We start from the raw sequence: 18504 nt of genomic DNA on the forward strand, positions 1-18504 counted from the left end.
CGGGGTTCCGTTACGTTATATGCCAGTGACGACAGCCGCGGTGGTCCCATTATTAATGTATGAGGTGGACCAGATTGTAAGATTGAAATCTAAAGATAAATAGCATTCGGATGCGCGCCTAAAGAATTCTGATATAATTATTAAGATATGTAGCCCAAGTGGGAGATTGTTGGAATATTTTATTATTTATTATATTCCAATAATATTATGTGGGCAAATATCGTAACAATAATTATATTAGCTATTTATCATTTGTGGGCCTTAGTTGATTAGTGATCAAATTAAGTAATAAGGCTATTAGATTTCTAATTGGATAATTAAATAAATATTTAATTAGTTGATATGGACTCAATGAGTGGATGTCTGGATGGCCCATTAACGGAATAATGGGAAACCCTAATGGCCATCCAATATAAAAGAGGCTATGGTCCCCAATATACCGTACATGGCAAACTCTCTCTTCTCCCCATCTGAAGAGAACTTGAGGCATAAAGGTATCGGTTGAGGAAGAACCAAATCAGCCGCCGTTAACCGTGTTGATGTTGATGTTTGTTTCAGATCACCTCATCTCTTTATCGTTGTTGTCGAGAGGGTTGCTGCCATCAAAGCTTCAATCCAGGTATTCCTAATACCCTAATTCTTAATATTCTTGATAAATCAAACATGTCGTAGATCCGATCATAATCATGTTCAATGTTTTGTTTGCTTCCGCTATTGATTCATAATTGTTGAACATGTTTTATGAAATTTGTTTTTATCTAAGACCTAAATTTCCAACACTTGAAACAAAAATTTGTCTGGTAATAATGCCATCAACATGCTCACACAATAGTGTTTGCATGGATTTTGCATCATCAACAGTCGAGGCATTTACCTTTTTTCTCATCAAGAGCAAAACATAGATGCACTTTCCATCAATCAATGGGTGGTAGACACCAACAACATCAATACCATGTATCCTCAACAATTTTGAACTAGCCCCTGTAGAAGGATCCCTCATAAGTGATGGAACAAATTTGAGAATGCTTGGTGAATAAGAAAAGTGAAACTACATGAATGTCAGTGAAAAAAGAGAGTTTTCTTTGAAGCTTATTGATTATAAATAAGGGAATGAATATACAATTATAAATAAGGGAATGAATATACAAATTGTGTGTTTGGTTTCCCATTTGCAACACACGAAAGTACATTTGCACGTTTTTCGATGCCTTTTCCCGTGGTTTTTTGCAGTGATTTTCATCAAACACATTTTTGCAACCGTTGTACCAAACATACACAAAGTCTTTATGTTAACATCTATACACACTCGAATGTAACTAATTGCTAAAGAGAAATGATATTTGTACAACCATTTTCTTACAACTTTTTGACAAATTTCTCTCTCATACTCACATTATATTCATATTCTCTCTCTTCCTTTTTCTCTCTCTATTGTTTTGGACCAATGAGAAGAGAGAAAATGAAAGTTGTCAACAAAGTTGTCACAAATGGTTGTACATATATCACTACTCTTTGCTAAAAACACTCAAAGCTTAACAAACTCTTAACTACGACTTCTAACTTCCTAGTATGCCAAGTAGATTATTTTCCACACAAGCAACCTAGCAAACTATGAATTATACAATCTTAAAACTCCTTTCTAATTCATATTTGCTAGTTTCCTCATTCCCATAAGCTCCTTCAAGCCATCAAACCTTGCTTTCTTCAATGGTTTGGTTAGGAGATCTGCAAGTTGCAACTCTGACTTGCAATACTCAATCTCTCATCTGTCTTTATTCACTTGATCTCTCAAAAAGTGATATTTCATCTCAATATTATCTCTCCTACCATAACTCATAGGATGATTAGCTAGGTCAATTGTTGATTTGTTATCAACAAGTAGCATAATCTTCTCAGTTTCAGTAACCTTAAGCTCTTCAAGCAGCATTAATTTCTATCATAATGCTTGACAGGCTACATAAGAATCTACCACATACTCAGCACGTTATAAAGAGGTTACAACACAAAGTAATTAATAAAGGGCATGTTAACACTATTGATTCTACCCATTTAGTTTGGCCTGGTGGTATTGGTATGGGACCTGAGAGTGTGCTCCTTCTCGAGGTCTCAGCAATTCTCTTCGGTATCAATTTGAGTGGGCTAATTTAAATTCTTAAAAAAAAAAAACACTATATTGATTCTATTTTATTCTTATTTCCTAAGAAAACATTTATATAATTACTATTTTAATAAAATCATCAACAATATATCAGTGATCTTATGATCTATGTGTACAATGTAGCATCTACAAGCTCATCATTTGTATTTTTGCTTAGCTTTGCTCTAGTTTCCATTCGAGTGATTGCAGGATTGAAGTTATTCTTTTTTGTTGTTTTTTTATTTCCAAATTGTTGTATTTGGATTTCCAAATTCTATTATCTACTGTAGTTGTTACTAGGTTGAGTCACGATCAGGTCGCTCTATTTAAGACGTTTCGTGGCACTGCCCAAAATTGTGCAAGACAGACTATCAACCACGCCGCCACTAGGATAAAACAAGCCCAACTACAACTGTTCGATTAACGACTGCACTGTAGAAAACCGTTCAAAAATTACACCTCCAATATGGTTCCAAGACCATTCTTTTAATACTAAAACCACTTTAATATGGTATTGTTACCACTCTATTATGGTGCTGAGACCACTCACATATGGTGTTATCACCATTATAATTATTAACTTCTCCAACAATGATACTATGATCACTCAAATATGGTTTTACACTATTCTAACATCCAACTTCTTCAAGGATCGAAGAAGAATATATTTTAAGATCATTCATAATTTTGAAGGGGCATTATACCGAAAAATGGACTATGATCTTAAATTATTATTTATTCCCAAAGACAAAAAATATCGAAGGGACTATGAACTTAAGACCATTCTTAATTCTGAAGGGACATTAAACCGAAAAGGCATTATGGTCTTAAGAACACTCTTAATTCCGAAAGGACGGAAAAAAGGAGATGAAGAGAAGAAAGACTCGTCAACACAAGTCGAGAAAGGGAGAAGAGAGAAAGAGTTTCCAACAACTCAATGAAACTCTTTGGTGTCATTTTTGAACTAGGTGAGCTCTCCTTTTATAAGGAGAGTTTGTAACTAATTTGGAGAAACTTAAGAATTAAGTAAACTTAAAAATTAAGCAACCCATAGATCAACTCAAGTAACAAACTAATCGGATAAGTTCAAAAAGAAACAAACCCACAAGATTAACTGAAACAAACTAATGAAGGAAAGATAGTAAATTCAGTTGGATTCTCAATCTTATCACAACAAACATAATCTAAAATTATGGGAAGTGATATCCATGAATAAAGAATAATAATAATTATTATTTTCATCATTATCATGTATTTAAAATTAAATATACCACTATTTAAACACGTGTTCTATTTTATGTGGGACCCCATACTCTATTTTTTCAATTCACACAACACCTGATCAAAGTTTAATTACTTGGTGTTTAATCTTCCAATCTTCCAATTTCTTTCCATCTTCACACCAATGTTCCAACATTTTTTTAATCTTTTGAAAATGTCCTGAGCAGTAAAAATTAATATCATCACCTACCTTCTTCCTTCGTTCAATGTTTTCTAAGCGAGAAAGTGAGCAAATTGAACGTAAGGTGGTGAATAAATGCTTGCTTACGAAAGGAGATGCTGAATTATTCTTTTTTATATGTTTCTTTGTCCCACATTGACAAACCCTAATAGTATGATAAGTTTTATAAACTTCAAAATTCTTTCTACTGCTAAGGGATGTTGAACAGAATAATTAATAGAAAGGGCTATTATATTATTATATTATTATTATATTAATTTGAATTTGAAAGAGCTCTATAATTTGAAAGAGCTCTATAATAATTAATAATTCTGTATATTTAGACTTGTAATTGAACACTCACAATATCTAGACTTGTATATTTAGACTTGTAACCTGATGAATCTAACTCATAACATTAATTCAAATTGCACCGAGGGATTCAAACTCAGTTTCTGAGAGTTACAAGGCTTAAATGTCTTATTGATACTAACGATCGTGTCTGTTCGTTCTTTTTACTACTAATGCATTTAAATTACGAAAAATAATTTTTTAAAAACTTTTATTTTGATTAAAATTATTTTAATTTATATAGTATAGATTCTTAGTTAAAATCATATTTAGAGAGTTAAATCAAATTAATCAATGCATCTGGAACTACTTGTTACAGTTTTGTTACTGGATTAAAACTCTATCATGTATATAAGATTTTTAGCCGAAATAATTAAGGATCATTTTCATTTGAATATGTAAATATCTTTAATATTTAATATGTATCTTTTATATTTGGTAATGTCTTGAGAGTCAAGTTATTAACTACTTGGTAGTTAAGACTCTTCTTGTACATACATGTTCATGCAACGAAATAAGCAAAGTAAATATCATCTCACATACTAAATATAAACGATATTTACCTATTCAAATAATTTTCTTGAAATGTTATCAAAGAATCCTAGTTCTGCAATTCTACATATGTTATGAGTTAGATTCATCAGGTTGCGTATAAGAAGTGTGTCTTCTTGTAATAGGGATATGTGTAAACTTTAATATTGTTACTGTGTTTGTATTTAACACAGATGTTTGGTTCTGAGTACGTCTCAGTGCATGTCAGAAAGAGCAACCATGCAGCTTTTAATTTGTTCAAAGAGACATTGGGATACAAGATTCATGGATTGGAGGCAAAGTTTTATGCTGATGATGGGGAGGATGCTTATGAAATGAGAAAGCAACTCAAGGGGAAGCAGATGCATTCTGGGGAGACTAAAGGGAATGCAAAAGCCACATGATTGTTAGAGTGAAAACCTACAAGTACATGATATCAACTATTTACATAGTTTCTTTTTTAATAAAAATAAATAAAAAATAAAAAAACTTCGGAACTCTAAGGAATATAGTAATCTATTGTTTTTTCTTTTCTTTGTAAGCCGTTTGAGAAAGTAGCACTTTGAATCTGGACTCTCTGCAGCCAACAAGTTTCCACATTCAAGTAGTTGTTGTATATCGACATGCAAATTTTAAATCTCAGTGTTTTAGAAATCTACTTGAAGTCTACATTGTCCGATCTCGACCCAACAACATCATGTGTTTTTTTTTTTTAGAAAATATGAGAGAAAGAAGCTCCCATTAACTAAATATACTAAAGCTTGCATATTACTATTCTTCCTTTCTCTTCAAGCACAATATCAATTTGTAAACAAGAGAATAATGAATGTGACACATAGGATTAGTTTTCACTTTTCTGCTCATCACTAATCACAACGAATCTTTTGAAGCAGAGGTATACATTCTTGAAACAAATGTTAGCCTGGTAATGAATAACCTTCTTCCAGACATTGTATTTTGCCATCCTGCATTAGGCGTTGAAGTAAAGTTGGGTTACTCGTAACAATACCATCAACATGCTCAAACAATAGCTTTTGCATGGATTCTGCATCATCAACAGTCCAAGCATACACCCTTTTTTTCCTCCTGTGCAAAACTTTCATAAGCTTTTCATCAATCAATGGGTGGTAGACACCAACAACCTCAGCACCTTTCATCCGCAACAATTTTGATCTAGCCCCTGTAGAAGGTTCCCTCATGACTATATAGCCAACCTGCATAATCCCATATTAAATTGTGTGGACATTGAAATTGACATGACAATAAAAACTAGTTAAAAGCAACACATCTACAATAAAATTCCAGCTTATAGCCGCATAATGATGGAAATGACTTCTCATTAATCAATACAAAATTCAAGCAGGCATAACAAATGTAACGGCTTTAATTCAGTTCTTATAATCATGCGGAGTGTTTTCACACAAATCTCATTTCCACTTGCTCACCCTCAACCATTCTCCAGAGAAGGATAACCTTTATTTTGCTAACTTGCTTTGAAAATCAAGCCTCTGTTTAAGGTTAGTTTGTCATGAAAATCACAAAAACGAACCTAATGTTTGGAGATATGATCTTCTCTTACATGTACAGATAGTTATTTACTTTTACACTGTGAGTCTCATAGTTTGGGTCGATGTTGGACTGGGTTAGACTCAATTTTAATTAAGGTTATCATCAAACTCATGGAAATCTCCAAGACTCAATTCGTGAAGTTGTAAAAGTTAACTTGTGACAAAAATAATGAATAAAACGTCTGATAGAGTATCTAAGCACAATTTAATACTCTGTGCATACTAAATATTCAACATTCTACTAGACCAGACCAGGCACCAAACTAGAGCTTCCATGCTTTTCTGAAAGAGTCTTGTTATATCCCTAAGAAACATTATGTTGTGTGTCTTCTGTTATTATATTTATGGACGAAACTGACGAACAAAATACATATTTGATGACCAAACTAACAAACAGAAGACAGGTTTGAGGATCAAACTGACTAGCAAAAGACACGTTCGGGATGTTCTTGTAAAAAAAATTCGGATGGAAGGATGTTCTTGTAATTTTGATACATTTAGAAACTATAGTGACACCTCCTAACATATTCAAAGACCGAATTGGATGTTTACTCTATAAACTGCATTTGTTTCTTTTTCTATTCTTCATACACATATTAGCAATTAGCTTGATTACAGCAATAGGTGACCAACCATTTACTAAGAAACATTATGTTACAGTTATTGTCAAGCATTACTTCATTCATTATTTGTATTGTTAACATCCTTAAAATTAATGCTGAGTAGGTGTATAAGTTAATATATTCCAGCCAAAACCCAAAAGTTTTGTACACTTTTTTGTTCTTGTGTTCCCCTGCCAATCAATTGTTTAGAATACAAGGTGCATTCCTTTTCCCTTGCCATTTTAGATTGAAAAGAGGCCTGAAGAAAAACATAATAATATAGGGAAACTATGACATAAGACAACAGAAGAATTTCGTAGGTAAAACATTCTGGCCACAAAAACATGAGAAATTTTGCAAATAGAGCTAAATGAACTGCTTCTTACCGCAATTTCTGATGAGAGTTTAATGACATCCCTTCCTAAATTGTCACTTTTAGCCCATACGAGACAGTTTCTGCACCCTGTCTCCTCCACCTGGAAGAGAGTGTATTGACATTTGGAAATTACATTGCTGCAAAATTAGAAAATAATTTGAAGAAAATATCTTATATGATGTATTATAGTCTATGCATGGAACTTAGTAAAAGAAGTTCTGCCATCAGGCATCAACGCGGAGTATGCTTGCTAGTGTGAGGTTAAAAGGACAAGACACGCTACATTGGCAGAGCTAAAAGTGGTGCAAAGCAGGCAAGGGTTCTCACATTTGACTTTGATTGATGTTGGCAAAGAAGTTAGTCCGTAGGTTGCCAGTTTCACCATTAAGACCACCTCATTATTTAATTCCTTCCTCCATTTACTCACAAGCCATAAAAGACCCAGTAAATTGAGGACCAAACAGCACAAAATGTAATCAATATTAAAGTCATGCTACGACGAGTAATTAGGAGCTATTATTGTAATCAAGATGATCGTAGAGATCTGTTAGTATAAACAAGATGGTCGTAGAGATCTGTTAGTATTTTTTTTATATGCAAGGAATCTCTGTCAGTCCTCCTATTAATAAGGTTTATGTAAAGGCCAACCTAGTCTAGAACTTATGTTGTGATTGAATAAAAGGAATTGGTTTTGAGTGGTTGAGAGAGGAGGCAGGCTCTCTAACTCCTGTCTATAAACATATAACTTCCATCAGTAACTTCCCATTCTAAAGTTCTCTGTATTCTGTCCCAGTGAACACAGTGTTTCAGGCAATTTTCAGCAATTAATCAATCTTCACTCAGTAATTTATATCCATGTAGATTCCAGTTCTAACAATCTCATGTGTGTTACATGATTTTGAATTTAAGCCAAGATACACGGAGGTTCACATTGAGATGAACACGAGGAGGAATTCAATTCATCATAGTGGAGAAACTAACATTTTAACTTGAGTCAAGACATAAGGGGGTTTTGCTTAGGCTTTTGTTCACATTTCATATGCTGAATATAGGGAAAAATCCCCAATTACTGATTATTCCTAGAGTATTCAAGAGATTCTCTCTAGGCTCTCCTGGTTGCCCAAAAGGCCCCAAGTCTATACAAAGAACAAGATATATCAATCTCTAAGGCTCCCCTCTTATTTATAGGCAACATGCCTTTTTTCCTGATTAACTAACTTGTTAAGCTATTAGAAGACATAGGCCCATACCTATGACCCTTCTAGCTAAAAAGAGAAGTGAGATAGTTTGGTATTTGGATGAAACTTTCTGTTACTAACAACGAGGTTTTCAACTAATATTTCGCATTGAAATAGCTTTTGCAATTCAGTTTTTTCAAAGCTCTCGTACTTAACTTCTCCATAAGCAAGAAAGGAACATGTATAGAAAAGAAAAATAAGAATGCAAAGCAGAGCTAACTTCAACATGAGCTAGAGAATGTATCAAAATGTAACATAGAATGGGGGTAGAGACGGAATAATTATACTTACAATAGAGAGAACATCTTTGGCAAGCCCTTTCTCATACAACGGGGGTCCAACTTTAACATCTAGAATTATCTGCCGCACAGAACTTGCAGTCATCTAGAAAAATACAGTGTAACTACAGTTAATAAATATTATGATATAATGTTGAGAAGACAAGGTAAAACATATATAGAAAAAATTGTCAACAGTGACAGAATATTAATACAATCACGGACAGCATGCATACAAAATGGGGTCAATGGTATAGATATGAATCCTGAAACGTACCGTCAGAGCATCTTGAATTGTGGGTATACTTTCATCATTAATCTTCTCAGTAGATTGGCGTGAAGCACTAAGCTCTCTTATCTACAGAAATAAACTGAACACACTTAGTCGATGTTACAATTTTTAAGCCTCTGAATTCTCAATAAAACAAAAAAAGAGGATAAAAGGAAATGATTTAAAAATGTATGTATCAAATATTTCAGAATAAATGATCAAATAGTTCTTTTCTCTGTTTCATCAAATGAAAATATCAAGGTTCCAGAGGAAATCCCACAAACTCTGAAGGAGCTTATAGTTCACTAATCAACAATTAAGAAAAATATAACATGCCAAATTTAAAGCTAATTCAACTGGAGCACTGTCAAAATTTCTAGTCATGAACTAATTATCCCGTGGGTGAAGGCAAATGAATGGCTTCATGGTAACAAGCCCTCTCATGCAAGAGATCTTTGCACTTGAAGCATGAAGAAGGCATATGCCCATAATAATGAGGGACATAAGAACCAAATTCTAGACTTCATGGCAACAGAGATTCAGACACAAATGTTAACTGTTAAGAATTAAATAACCATAATGTTAAACTATTTGGTGATGACAAATGAATGATATTTTATATCTAACACTGTTTAAACACAAATATCACTCGTGAATCGTGATAACATTACTAAACTACCATTAGGGGATCATGCCAAGTCGACAGTTTCTTTTTCTTTTGGCTTCCATAGCCAGTACAACAATTCTAGTAACAATGATGAATTGAAAAACTTCATGGCAATCACAGCGGGTAGATATGCTGACCGAAACGCATCAGCAAACAACTGATGAATAGACAAACTCAGTAATATAAACTACGAGAAACAGCAATTCTATCCCAAAGTGTGTGAGGTGGTTTCAGTGTAGTCCTTGAATATATTAAAAGTTCAAAAACATTCTTAAGTATGTCTTCCACTAGTAATTTTATACACCTAATTGACAAACTGAAAACACATATGATAACAAAACTAACTAATAGAAGACGATAAATGATGTTCCAGTGTCACCTGTTTTGAGCTCATGTAACCAACTCTAGAACTAGTGTTTCCAGACAACCGCTGCAAATCCCTGCCTGCATCATATGAGAATTAAGCCCAAAATTGACTATAAAGCTACGTCTACAAGTGAGATCAATCAAAATGAGTAAAATCAAAATGAAGTAGCTTCTATAAAGCTACTTCTACAAGTGCCTCTAACATACTCCCAGAATGAGTAAAATTTAACATAATCAGGACTTTTATAAAATATTCATAATCACAAACACTTATTTGAGACTAACCTACAAAGTCGGGGACAAATTTGATTTGATGGTTTACTCGAACAAATACAAATTATGAAAATAAACATAAGACATATGTACCTGTCATGTAGAGCAAACAAAACTCCGTCTGAAGAACGAGAGACATCAATCTCAATACAATCAACTTGAGATTGAAGAGCAGATTGATACGCAGCCATCTACAAAACACATTTACATTTCAATTAAAAAAATAAAAGAGTGCAGATTCTGACACCTGATACGACACTGACACCGACACATTGACACCGGTATTAATTTAATAATTTAATCATAAGTGCATTTGTCTAATAAAAAATGTAATCATATGTGTCAGACACAGATACGTCTTCAATTTGAAGTGTCGGTGTGCTACAGAGTGTATATAAATATACTTACGGTGTTGGGAGATGCGTTGGAAGAATCACCGCCGTGAGCACAAACAATAGGAGGATTATTAACCCAACCGCATCTCTTGAGTTGAATCTGATGAAAACGACGGAGACGGAAATGGAAGAAGATTGGTGGCAATATAGCTACAATGATAAGACACAAAATCATCATCTTGCGTGAACATAATCTTCTTATTGAGATTGATTTGGATTTAGAGTTTCTTGATCTTGAAGAATCTCTTGTTGATCTATACAACATTGTCGTAATTTGATTAGTGGTTGAATTCTATCTCTAATTTTCTGTTGCTTTTACTTTAACATAAGTAAGGGTAGCACTTTCGTGCCAGGCACCGTGCCATTAAATCTGGGCCACACAAACACATTACCATTGCATCTGGGTCACAAAACACATCTATCTTAGTGTCATTAATGACCTAGATTTAATGAACTTAATATCTTATTAATGAACTTAATATCTTATAAGCTCATTTGACAAAAATAGCTCTGTTTGGTAACACTTTTTGACCATGAGCTTATAGCTTATTTCACGAGCTTATAAGCTATTTTTCAGAAGCTATTCCAAGTAGCGTTTGAGCTTATAGCTTCTCATATTTTCTTCCACTTTTACCCCTATTGTTTTATCTAAAATCCATTTTTACCCTTTTATTATAATTTAATTCAAACCTACAATTCCCTAATATACATTTGTCGTTTTTTTTCCTTAATAAATATACATCCCTCATTATTTTTTTTTTGACAAATACATCTCTCGTTATTATTTATCTCACTTGTCTTATGTTGCTGACAATATATATACCTCCATTTATCTTTTGCCTTATGTTGCTGACAATATATACCTCCATTTATCTTCTTTTTTTTTTTTGTTGACAAAATACCTCCATTTATCTCTCTTGCCTTATGTTGTTGACAAAAAATATATATACCTCCGTTGACAAAAAAGTATATATACCTCGTTATACTTAAATAAATTTTTTAGTGAATAAAATTTAATTTACAATATAAAAGATATATTAAATTTATAAATTTCAATTACTTTTTAAAAAACAAAATTGAATTAAGAATTCCTGAATATTTAAATATCAAGTTATATAAACTTTATATTTTGAATTAATAATACCCTTTTATGTCATTTTACATTTATCAGCTAGTTAAACCGTTAATTTTACCAAACACTTCAACTAGCTTATCAGTCATCAGTCATCAGCTAAAAGCTATCAGCTAGCTTATCAGCTATCCGTTATTTTTACCAAACAGAGCCTAAATTGTAAACAAAAAATGGAGGAAAATGTTATGCAAAATTTTCATACGCAAAACAGTTTTCTTCATCTTGTTCATAAAGCAACGTATGAATATGATGAACATTAATGTACGTTATGGAAAAAGATTGCATAACATGTCCTAAAATTTTTGGTTTGATCCTGCTTCTAATAATCAAAACTACTCCTCTTGTTTACCAAAAACACCGGTAAACAACTTTATCCTCCTTATTTAATGGCACCCTGCTTGGACCCCTATCACCCTAGTGTATCTTACCGCCGGCAAAGGAGATTGACGACACGATCGTCCATGGTGGTGCCTTGGAAAATCGCTTCTCTCATGCTCTCTACCTCTCATTTTCCTATTAGATATTTCGAATCCTATATGTGGAATTCAATTTATGCCCTTGATGGAGTGAAAAGCATGAGAATGAGAATTGAGCTGGATTAACTAATTTCACCAATATAATTTATGCCCTTTCGTTCCATTCGAATGCATATAGGCATAATCATAGCAAAAAATTACATAATCCTCGTTAATATAATAGATATAATAGAGTAGCTCATTGCAATGAAATAGATATAATAGAATGGTTCATTGCAAAAACAAAAAAAATTTGGAAAAAGATTGGTGAACACCCTTCTCCATACCACTCTTCCATACACCCCTTATGTGGCATGGGTATTTTTGAAATTTCACACAACTTTCTCTTACTTTCTCTTTCTCACCCTCTTCTCTCTCTTAGATCTCCCTTTCTTCTCCCTCTCACTCTCCCTCTCACATAACCGGGTTGAAGCTTATGGCAAATACAACAGCTGCTGCTTTGATATTAAATCATATCTAGTTTCTTTGTTGAGGTTTCTGTTCCTCCTTCATTCATTCATTCACCTGCACTGTTTTTTTTCATCCTTTCAAGATAATAATAATAATCAACTCAGGTTAGTCCTATTGATTTTGTTTCCTTTCACTCTTTAATTTATAGAGATTAATTAATCAAAGTACACTTAGATAACAAATCTTGACAAAGAAGGTACTAGTTGAAATCATAATATTATTTGTATTGTAGGTTTTTCATAATTTTGATTTTGATGTACAAAGAGGAATAGTATTATAATTGACTTTTGTTACACTTATTTGACTTTTAAGAGGTTGATTCCTAAACCCTTTAATTTCTTGCCGTAGGAGAATTCTTGATGTTTTGATGCTGATTGTAACCATATATCATAGAATAAAAGGCTTAAGGAAAAAGGGAGAAAAAAGTGGTTAAAGACTAGAAGCTCATAGGGTACTAGAGACTTAGGTTATTGCTAAAAGGCAAAGTTAACCAATGGAAGAAATATCTTCAAGTGTTGCAGTGCCATTTACACTTGGAAATTTGATTCAAAAGGATGCTGCTGTTACAACTCATATGGAGATAACCGGGTTGAAGCTTATGGCAAATACTGCTGCTGCTTTGATATTAAATCCTGCAGTTGGAAATGAAAACCATGCTGATGTTAGTCTTCAACATCAGATCACGGTATCCGCGGAGGTAAAGGAGAATCAAGTTGGTGCGGCTGTTGTCTCGGAAATGTTGATTGAATGTGGGAGTAATTGGATCTTGAGTGAAAGCCATAACCAAGCTATAAAGGACGATGAGATCATGTAAGCTGTGGATTTTCAGTGCGTGCATAATTCAGGCTCTCAATCTGTGGCAGATTCACCAATCATCGTTAAGGTTGGTGATGAGATTCATGGTAAGTTTAGCATAAACGAGGTACTTCCGGTACTAAAGGCCGAGCAGAGTACGGATTCTGTTGCAATGGATATTGAGAGGGAAAATCGAAGTGTGTCAGAAGAGGCTGATCCAAAACTATCTGCTATTCTTCTTGATCAGTTGCCAAAGGAGAACAAAACATTGAGAACAAGCAACCAGAATGGTTTGGAATTGAGTAGTGGCCCTCTATGGGGTTTCTCATCAATCTGTGGAAATAGACCGGAGATGGAAGATGTTGTTGCTGTCAAACCTCAGCTTTTTCAAGTCCCTTCACAGATGCTAATGGATGACCATTTGAATGAAAACACAAAATATCCACAAGCCCATTTTTTTGGTGTCTATGATGGGCATGGAGGCTTTCAGGTATGCGCCTTAATCAAATCATACAATTTGTATTATTGAAATTTTTATTTATTTTGCTGAGAGTGTTTTGTTTCTGATAGGTTGCTAATTACTATCAAGAACGTCTACACTCAGCGTTGATTGAGGAGATTGAAGCTCGCTTGTTTTGTTTCAAAGTTTGTATAACTGTCCCAGACTAAAGCCATAGATGTGTAAATGGTTCATTTTCAGGTACTCATTTGTGCTTGAAAGTCTTGATGTCTGATTAGTTGATAAAAAAAGACTACCTATCAACTCAATTTTTTTGTATCACTTTCTGGAAGATTTGGCAGGTTAGGAACCAGATGGTGTTCCAAAATCAGCAATTGAATCCTATCCAAATAGTTATTTCAATCTTGGAGTTCACTTCAGAGCTCAATTGTTCAAACCATTCTGCAATTGCTACTGTTACAATGAAATTTGATGCTGAATTTTGGTGTCCCTCTCCACCAGGTGTGATGAATCTGAATTTAAATGTGGATGGAGGATACTTCAAGGAATCTGAATTTGAATCTAGAGACCATAGAGGAGTCTTAGAATTATCCATGGTCTTGTTTGGATGGTTGAGATATAAAATATTATTCTAGATTGCATAGACATTTTATCTGCTTTGTCCAATTGTACTGTAAAATATTATTCTCTGAGGTTGGTCAACTTATGTATGGGTAATTTTAACGTAGGATAAAAAGATGGTTACGCCTTTGTAAAATTATGGTTATATGCTTCAATTATTTGGTTACATTCAACTAAAACTATGGTTACGGCTAAATTCTGTCAAACAAAACAATATTTAACTCTCACTTTATTATCATCAGTCAAAAATCACAAGTGTGTCCATAATATATTTCTTTCACTAAAATCATGTGGATAAATTGAGAGAGAGAGAAATTGGTAATAAAAATAAAATGTGGCTACACATTTGTTAAAATCACGTATTTGTAAAAATGTGGTCATACAGACCATATATTTGGCTAGTTTATATTTCCCAGATGTAAATAATCTCGTTTTAGGCGAATCGAACGCATGATCTCATTTGATCATTGCATTAAAAGCCTTTCAAACGATAAATAACTTCATTTACAATCTGCAAGTTTATCACGCCTAAAGACTCACAAGTTCTAATTTCTGAAAAAATAGTGGTCACACACCTTAAAATATGTGGTCACACAAAACATATATTTGGCTAGTTTATATTTCCCATGTATAAATAATCTTGTTTTATGCGAATCAAACACATAATCTAATTTGATCACTACACTAAAAGCAATTCCAACAATAAATAACTTATTTTACAATTTACGAGTTTATCATGTCTAAAGACGGACAAGTTCTAATTTCTGAAAAAATAGTGGTCACGTATTTGTAAAAATGTGGTCATACAGACCATATATTTGGCTAGTTTATATTTCCCAGATGTAAATAATCTCGTTTTAGGTGAATCGAACGCATGATCTCATTTGATCACTGCACTAAAAGCATTTCCAACCATAAATAACATGTTTTACAATCGGCAAGTTTATCACGCCTAAGGACGGACAAGTTCTAATTTATGAAAAAATAGTGGTCACGCATATGTAAAAATGTGGTCATACAGACCATATATTTGACTAGTTTTTCTTTCCTAGGTGTAAATAATATCGTTTTAGGCGAATCGAACGCATGATCTCATTTGATCACTGCACTAAAAGCATTTCCAACCATAAATAACATGTTTTACAATCGGCAAGTTTATCACGCCTAAAGACGGACAAGTTCTAATTTATGAAAAAAATAGTGGTCACGTATTTGTAAAAATGTGGTCACACAAAACATATTCATATTCATACTCTGTCAATATCTATCTTAAGAACCATAAAACCATACATAGTGCGATTAGAAGGAATAATACATTACAAGTTTAGTGAGTACCATACTATATTATTGTTCAAGAAAGTTAGTAAAAGAAGGAATAGTACATTACAAGCTTAAAAGAGCATAAAAAAATTTACATTAAATTTTGATTACGCCACTACACTATTTTTATTCTTCCTCGTATCATCTTCACCCACGGTGTTCCAAGAACCCCGCTCTTGACACGATTTCTTGACTTGTCTTTTATTCGAGTGAACAAGGTTGATGCTTGGTGATCTTCATCATCTGATACATTTGATGATCTTCATCATGTGGATACCCGAACCTTTGCTTGGTATTATATTGTAGAATTCCCAAGCTTCACATTTGGTATTTTTGCACCCATCTTGTTCAAGTTATCATCAATTTTCTTTGGCATGTTAGCCTGTTAAAAATCCAGCCATAAAAGGCCACCGTACTCTGGCCAAATAGATGAATCACAACACCAACCATATACTCTAGCCAATTAACTCTCTCCCAAGCTCAATATGACAACATTAGAGGCCATCATTTCAACACTAACACCTGCATAACAGTCCCACAATACAACACCAGAAACTGAACCAGAACACAAGCTTACGATGAAAAAAAATTGGCTGCACTATAGTGAAGATTGAGCAGCTTGAATTGACAAATAGAGAGATGTGAAAGCAATAATAGGTGAAGCAAATAACGAGAATTTTACAAAGGTTTAACACAAGCCTTAAACCATGTGATCAGAGTCAATTCGGACCAACAAAAGAATACAAGAACAGAGATAAAACTAATTAGAACCAATGAGATAAATTTAATTAGATCATGACTAATTAGATACAACTTCTCAGATCAGGCACAACTAAACACACTCAAAACGGTGTATGTGCTATGTTTCAAGTCCAACAATTCCGACAAACTGTGTATAAATTTCAACAGTAATCACTACATAATGTTATTAACATTGAGACTATACTGCAACAGAATAAGATAATTAATTGAAAATATTGATTCAGTAATGAAAATAGAATAAGATAATTGAAAATATTGATTCAGTAATGAAAATAGAATAAGATAATTAATTGAAAATATGATTCAGTAAGGTATTAGAAGGATCCTTCATGTAGCTCAAAAGGTGAACCTGATATGGTTCAGGTGCCCTATTATGTAGTTGTAGTATATATTCTAACTCAAGAAAAGCAAAAGTATCACCATCATTATTTGCCATAGGGTGAGCTAGCTCCAGCATGTATTGTCGTATCATCCTGGTTATGTGCAAGGTTAATGCACCCTCAAAGTGATATCCCATAGCATGATACTTGGAGGTTCTTCATACCAATCAACTACTTCAACTTTCACAATGTGTGGGAAAACTGATATGATGGTAACATGAATAACCACATCAAGGTATATCATAGTGCCCACCACTTCAAACAATGGATCAATTTTAACATATACAACCAATACAACTTCATACACTTGAGATGTTGTTGTTATGTGATCAATTGTTGAATTAACATCTAAAATGTTGTGCCACAAAACTATGCTGCCAGTGCCACTTGCCACTTGTAACAACAAAGGACTAGAATCAAATGCTGAATTATCCTTATGGAAAATAAGGGATAGATCATGTACCTTGAAGCTTGCTGATAGAGTAAGCCTGGAGTATGGTTTAAGTGCAGAAAAATGATATAGTAGTAACCATACATCACATGGCCAAAGAGTTAAAATTACCAGGTAGCCAATATTCTCACTACTTGTGTGGCTAAACTCAGAATAAAGCTCGTGAAGCAATTCACCATTCCTACCAACAATTGTGTTACGTTCTAAAGGAATGACTCTTAAATTTGTGATAGGAAAAGCACTCCTTAGAGCCTTGATTGTACCTGGATCCCATTGTTTGAAATCTAAGGACCAATTTATAATTGAAAAATAGCAAGTTTCACTAAGAGTCATTTCATCAAACACATAACGGACAGTGAACAAGGTACTGATGTTGGTTGATGCAATTGATTTACTTGTTCCATATCCAAAAACTACACTGTAACCATAGTCTAGAGCAATAAGGCCATTCAAACCAACACCAAGATAAACGACAAGGAGTACCTGTTCATATTCATTTTCCCTGTCAAGTCGAACTGGCAATACAGACCGAGACAGCATGAACGGCGGCAGCTGGACGACAACCCAATCCGGTGGTTTTGGAGGAGGTGGCGATAGGCAAACATAAGAACAAATCTTATTTGTGAGTTCCCCTGGCGCTTAGAATTCAACAATAATGATCTGGACACTTCGATCTGGTGGTTTCGGTGGCAGAGACTGCATTGGAACATTTCGTCGAGCACCAGAGAGGCATGTTTGTATCAATTTTGTTATCCTTGTTGTGTCCTTAGTGTGATAGTCACCGTATGGAGGTTTCTCAGGTGGTGGATTCAAGGTCAATTTGAGCATAGGTGTTTCAAGTCGGGACGTCGCAACGATAATACTATCTAATGGTTTCAACAGCGACGACAATGTTGACACAAAGTGAGTTCCCCCAGGGTCGAAAAGAGAAACGAAGTTGAGTGGGAGCATTACATTCATCTTTGTTGATGACGACCCAATGAACGAAGAACCACAAAAATCATCTCGAAATGTATCATTTCGCAACAAGGCCGTATTGAAAGAAACTGCAGTTTTAGGTGTGAAGGTGCTGGAAAATTGTTGCGAGAATTGGGGAAATTCAA

The 18504-nt window shown here is 34.0% G+C and overlaps 2 protein-coding genes across 7 annotated transcripts; one reads left to right on the top strand and one right to left on the bottom strand.

The window, feature by feature from the left end:
* Positions 1-5038: 5038 nt before the first annotated feature.
* GDPD4 (PLC-like phosphodiesterases superfamily protein) lies at positions 5039-10823 on the bottom strand. Of its 3 annotated transcripts, none has more exons than XM_085750200.1 (8): positions 10508-10823; positions 10193-10290; positions 9840-9900; positions 8800-8880; positions 8536-8628; positions 7017-7106; positions 6800-6889; positions 5142-5674 (listed from the first exon to the last, which is right to left on the bottom strand). In XM_085750200.1, exons 1-8 carry the CDS (start codon positions 10757-10759, stop codon positions 5378-5380), a joined length of 1062 nt encoding a protein of 353 aa, XP_085606326.1. In that variant the 5' UTR covers positions 10760-10823; the 3' UTR covers positions 5142-5377. The 3 variants fall into 3 exon arrangements, with proteins under 3 accessions (XP_085606327.1, XP_085606326.1, XP_085606328.1); XM_085750202.1 differs by having other exon boundaries at positions 9840-9904; XM_085750201.1 differs by lacking the exon at positions 6800-6889 and having other exon boundaries at positions 5039-5674.
* A 1698-nt stretch (positions 10824-12521) lies between these two features.
* LOC146934983 (protein phosphatase 2C 7-like) lies at positions 12522-14667 on the top strand. Of its 4 annotated transcripts, none has more exons than XM_085750207.1 (4): positions 12522-12716; positions 12961-13897; positions 13978-14107; positions 14200-14667. In XM_085750207.1, exons 2-3 carry the CDS (start codon positions 13580-13582, stop codon positions 14074-14076), a joined length of 417 nt encoding a protein of 138 aa, XP_085606333.1. In that variant the 5' UTR covers positions 12522-12716; positions 12961-13579; the 3' UTR covers positions 14077-14107; positions 14200-14667. The 4 variants fall into 4 exon arrangements, with proteins under 4 accessions (XP_085606333.1, XP_085606335.1, XP_085606334.1 ...); XM_085750209.1 differs by having other exon boundaries at positions 14209-14667; XM_085750208.1 differs by having other exon boundaries at positions 12522-12635.
* Positions 14668-18504: the final 3837 nt, after the last annotated feature.

The sequence above is a fragment of the Medicago sativa genome, chromosome 3 (genome assembly GCF_051527215.1).
Source record: "Medicago sativa cultivar Bolivia chromosome 3, Bolivia_mono, whole genome shotgun sequence".
NCBI classification, from domain to species: domain Eukaryota; kingdom Viridiplantae; phylum Streptophyta; class Magnoliopsida; order Fabales; family Fabaceae; genus Medicago; species Medicago sativa.

What these genes read in the sequence shown, in the direction of transcription:
- GDPD4 (XM_085750200.1), bottom strand. Translation starts at nt 10,759, where the DNA reads ATGTTGTATAGATCAACAAGAGATTCTTCAAGATCAAGAAACTCTAAA. An exon ending in CCAACGCATCTCCCAACACC is followed by an intron (nt 10,291 to 10,507) that starts GTAAGTATATTT and finishes TGTGTTTTGTAG; the next exon opens with ATGGCTGCGTATCAATCTGC. An exon ending in GAACACAAGAACAAAAAAGT is followed by an intron (nt 5,675 to 6,799) that starts GTACAAAACTTT and finishes GGGATTATGCAG; the next exon opens with GTTGGCTATATAGTCATGAG.
- LOC146934983 (XM_085750207.1), top strand. Translation starts at nt 13,580, where the DNA reads ATGGATATTGAGAGGGAAAATCGAAGTGTGTCAGAAGAGGCTGATCCA. An exon ending in ATGGGCATGGAGGCTTTCAG is followed by an intron (nt 13,898 to 13,977) that starts GTATGCGCCTTA and finishes TGTTTCTGATAG; the next exon opens with GTTGCTAATTACTATCAAGA.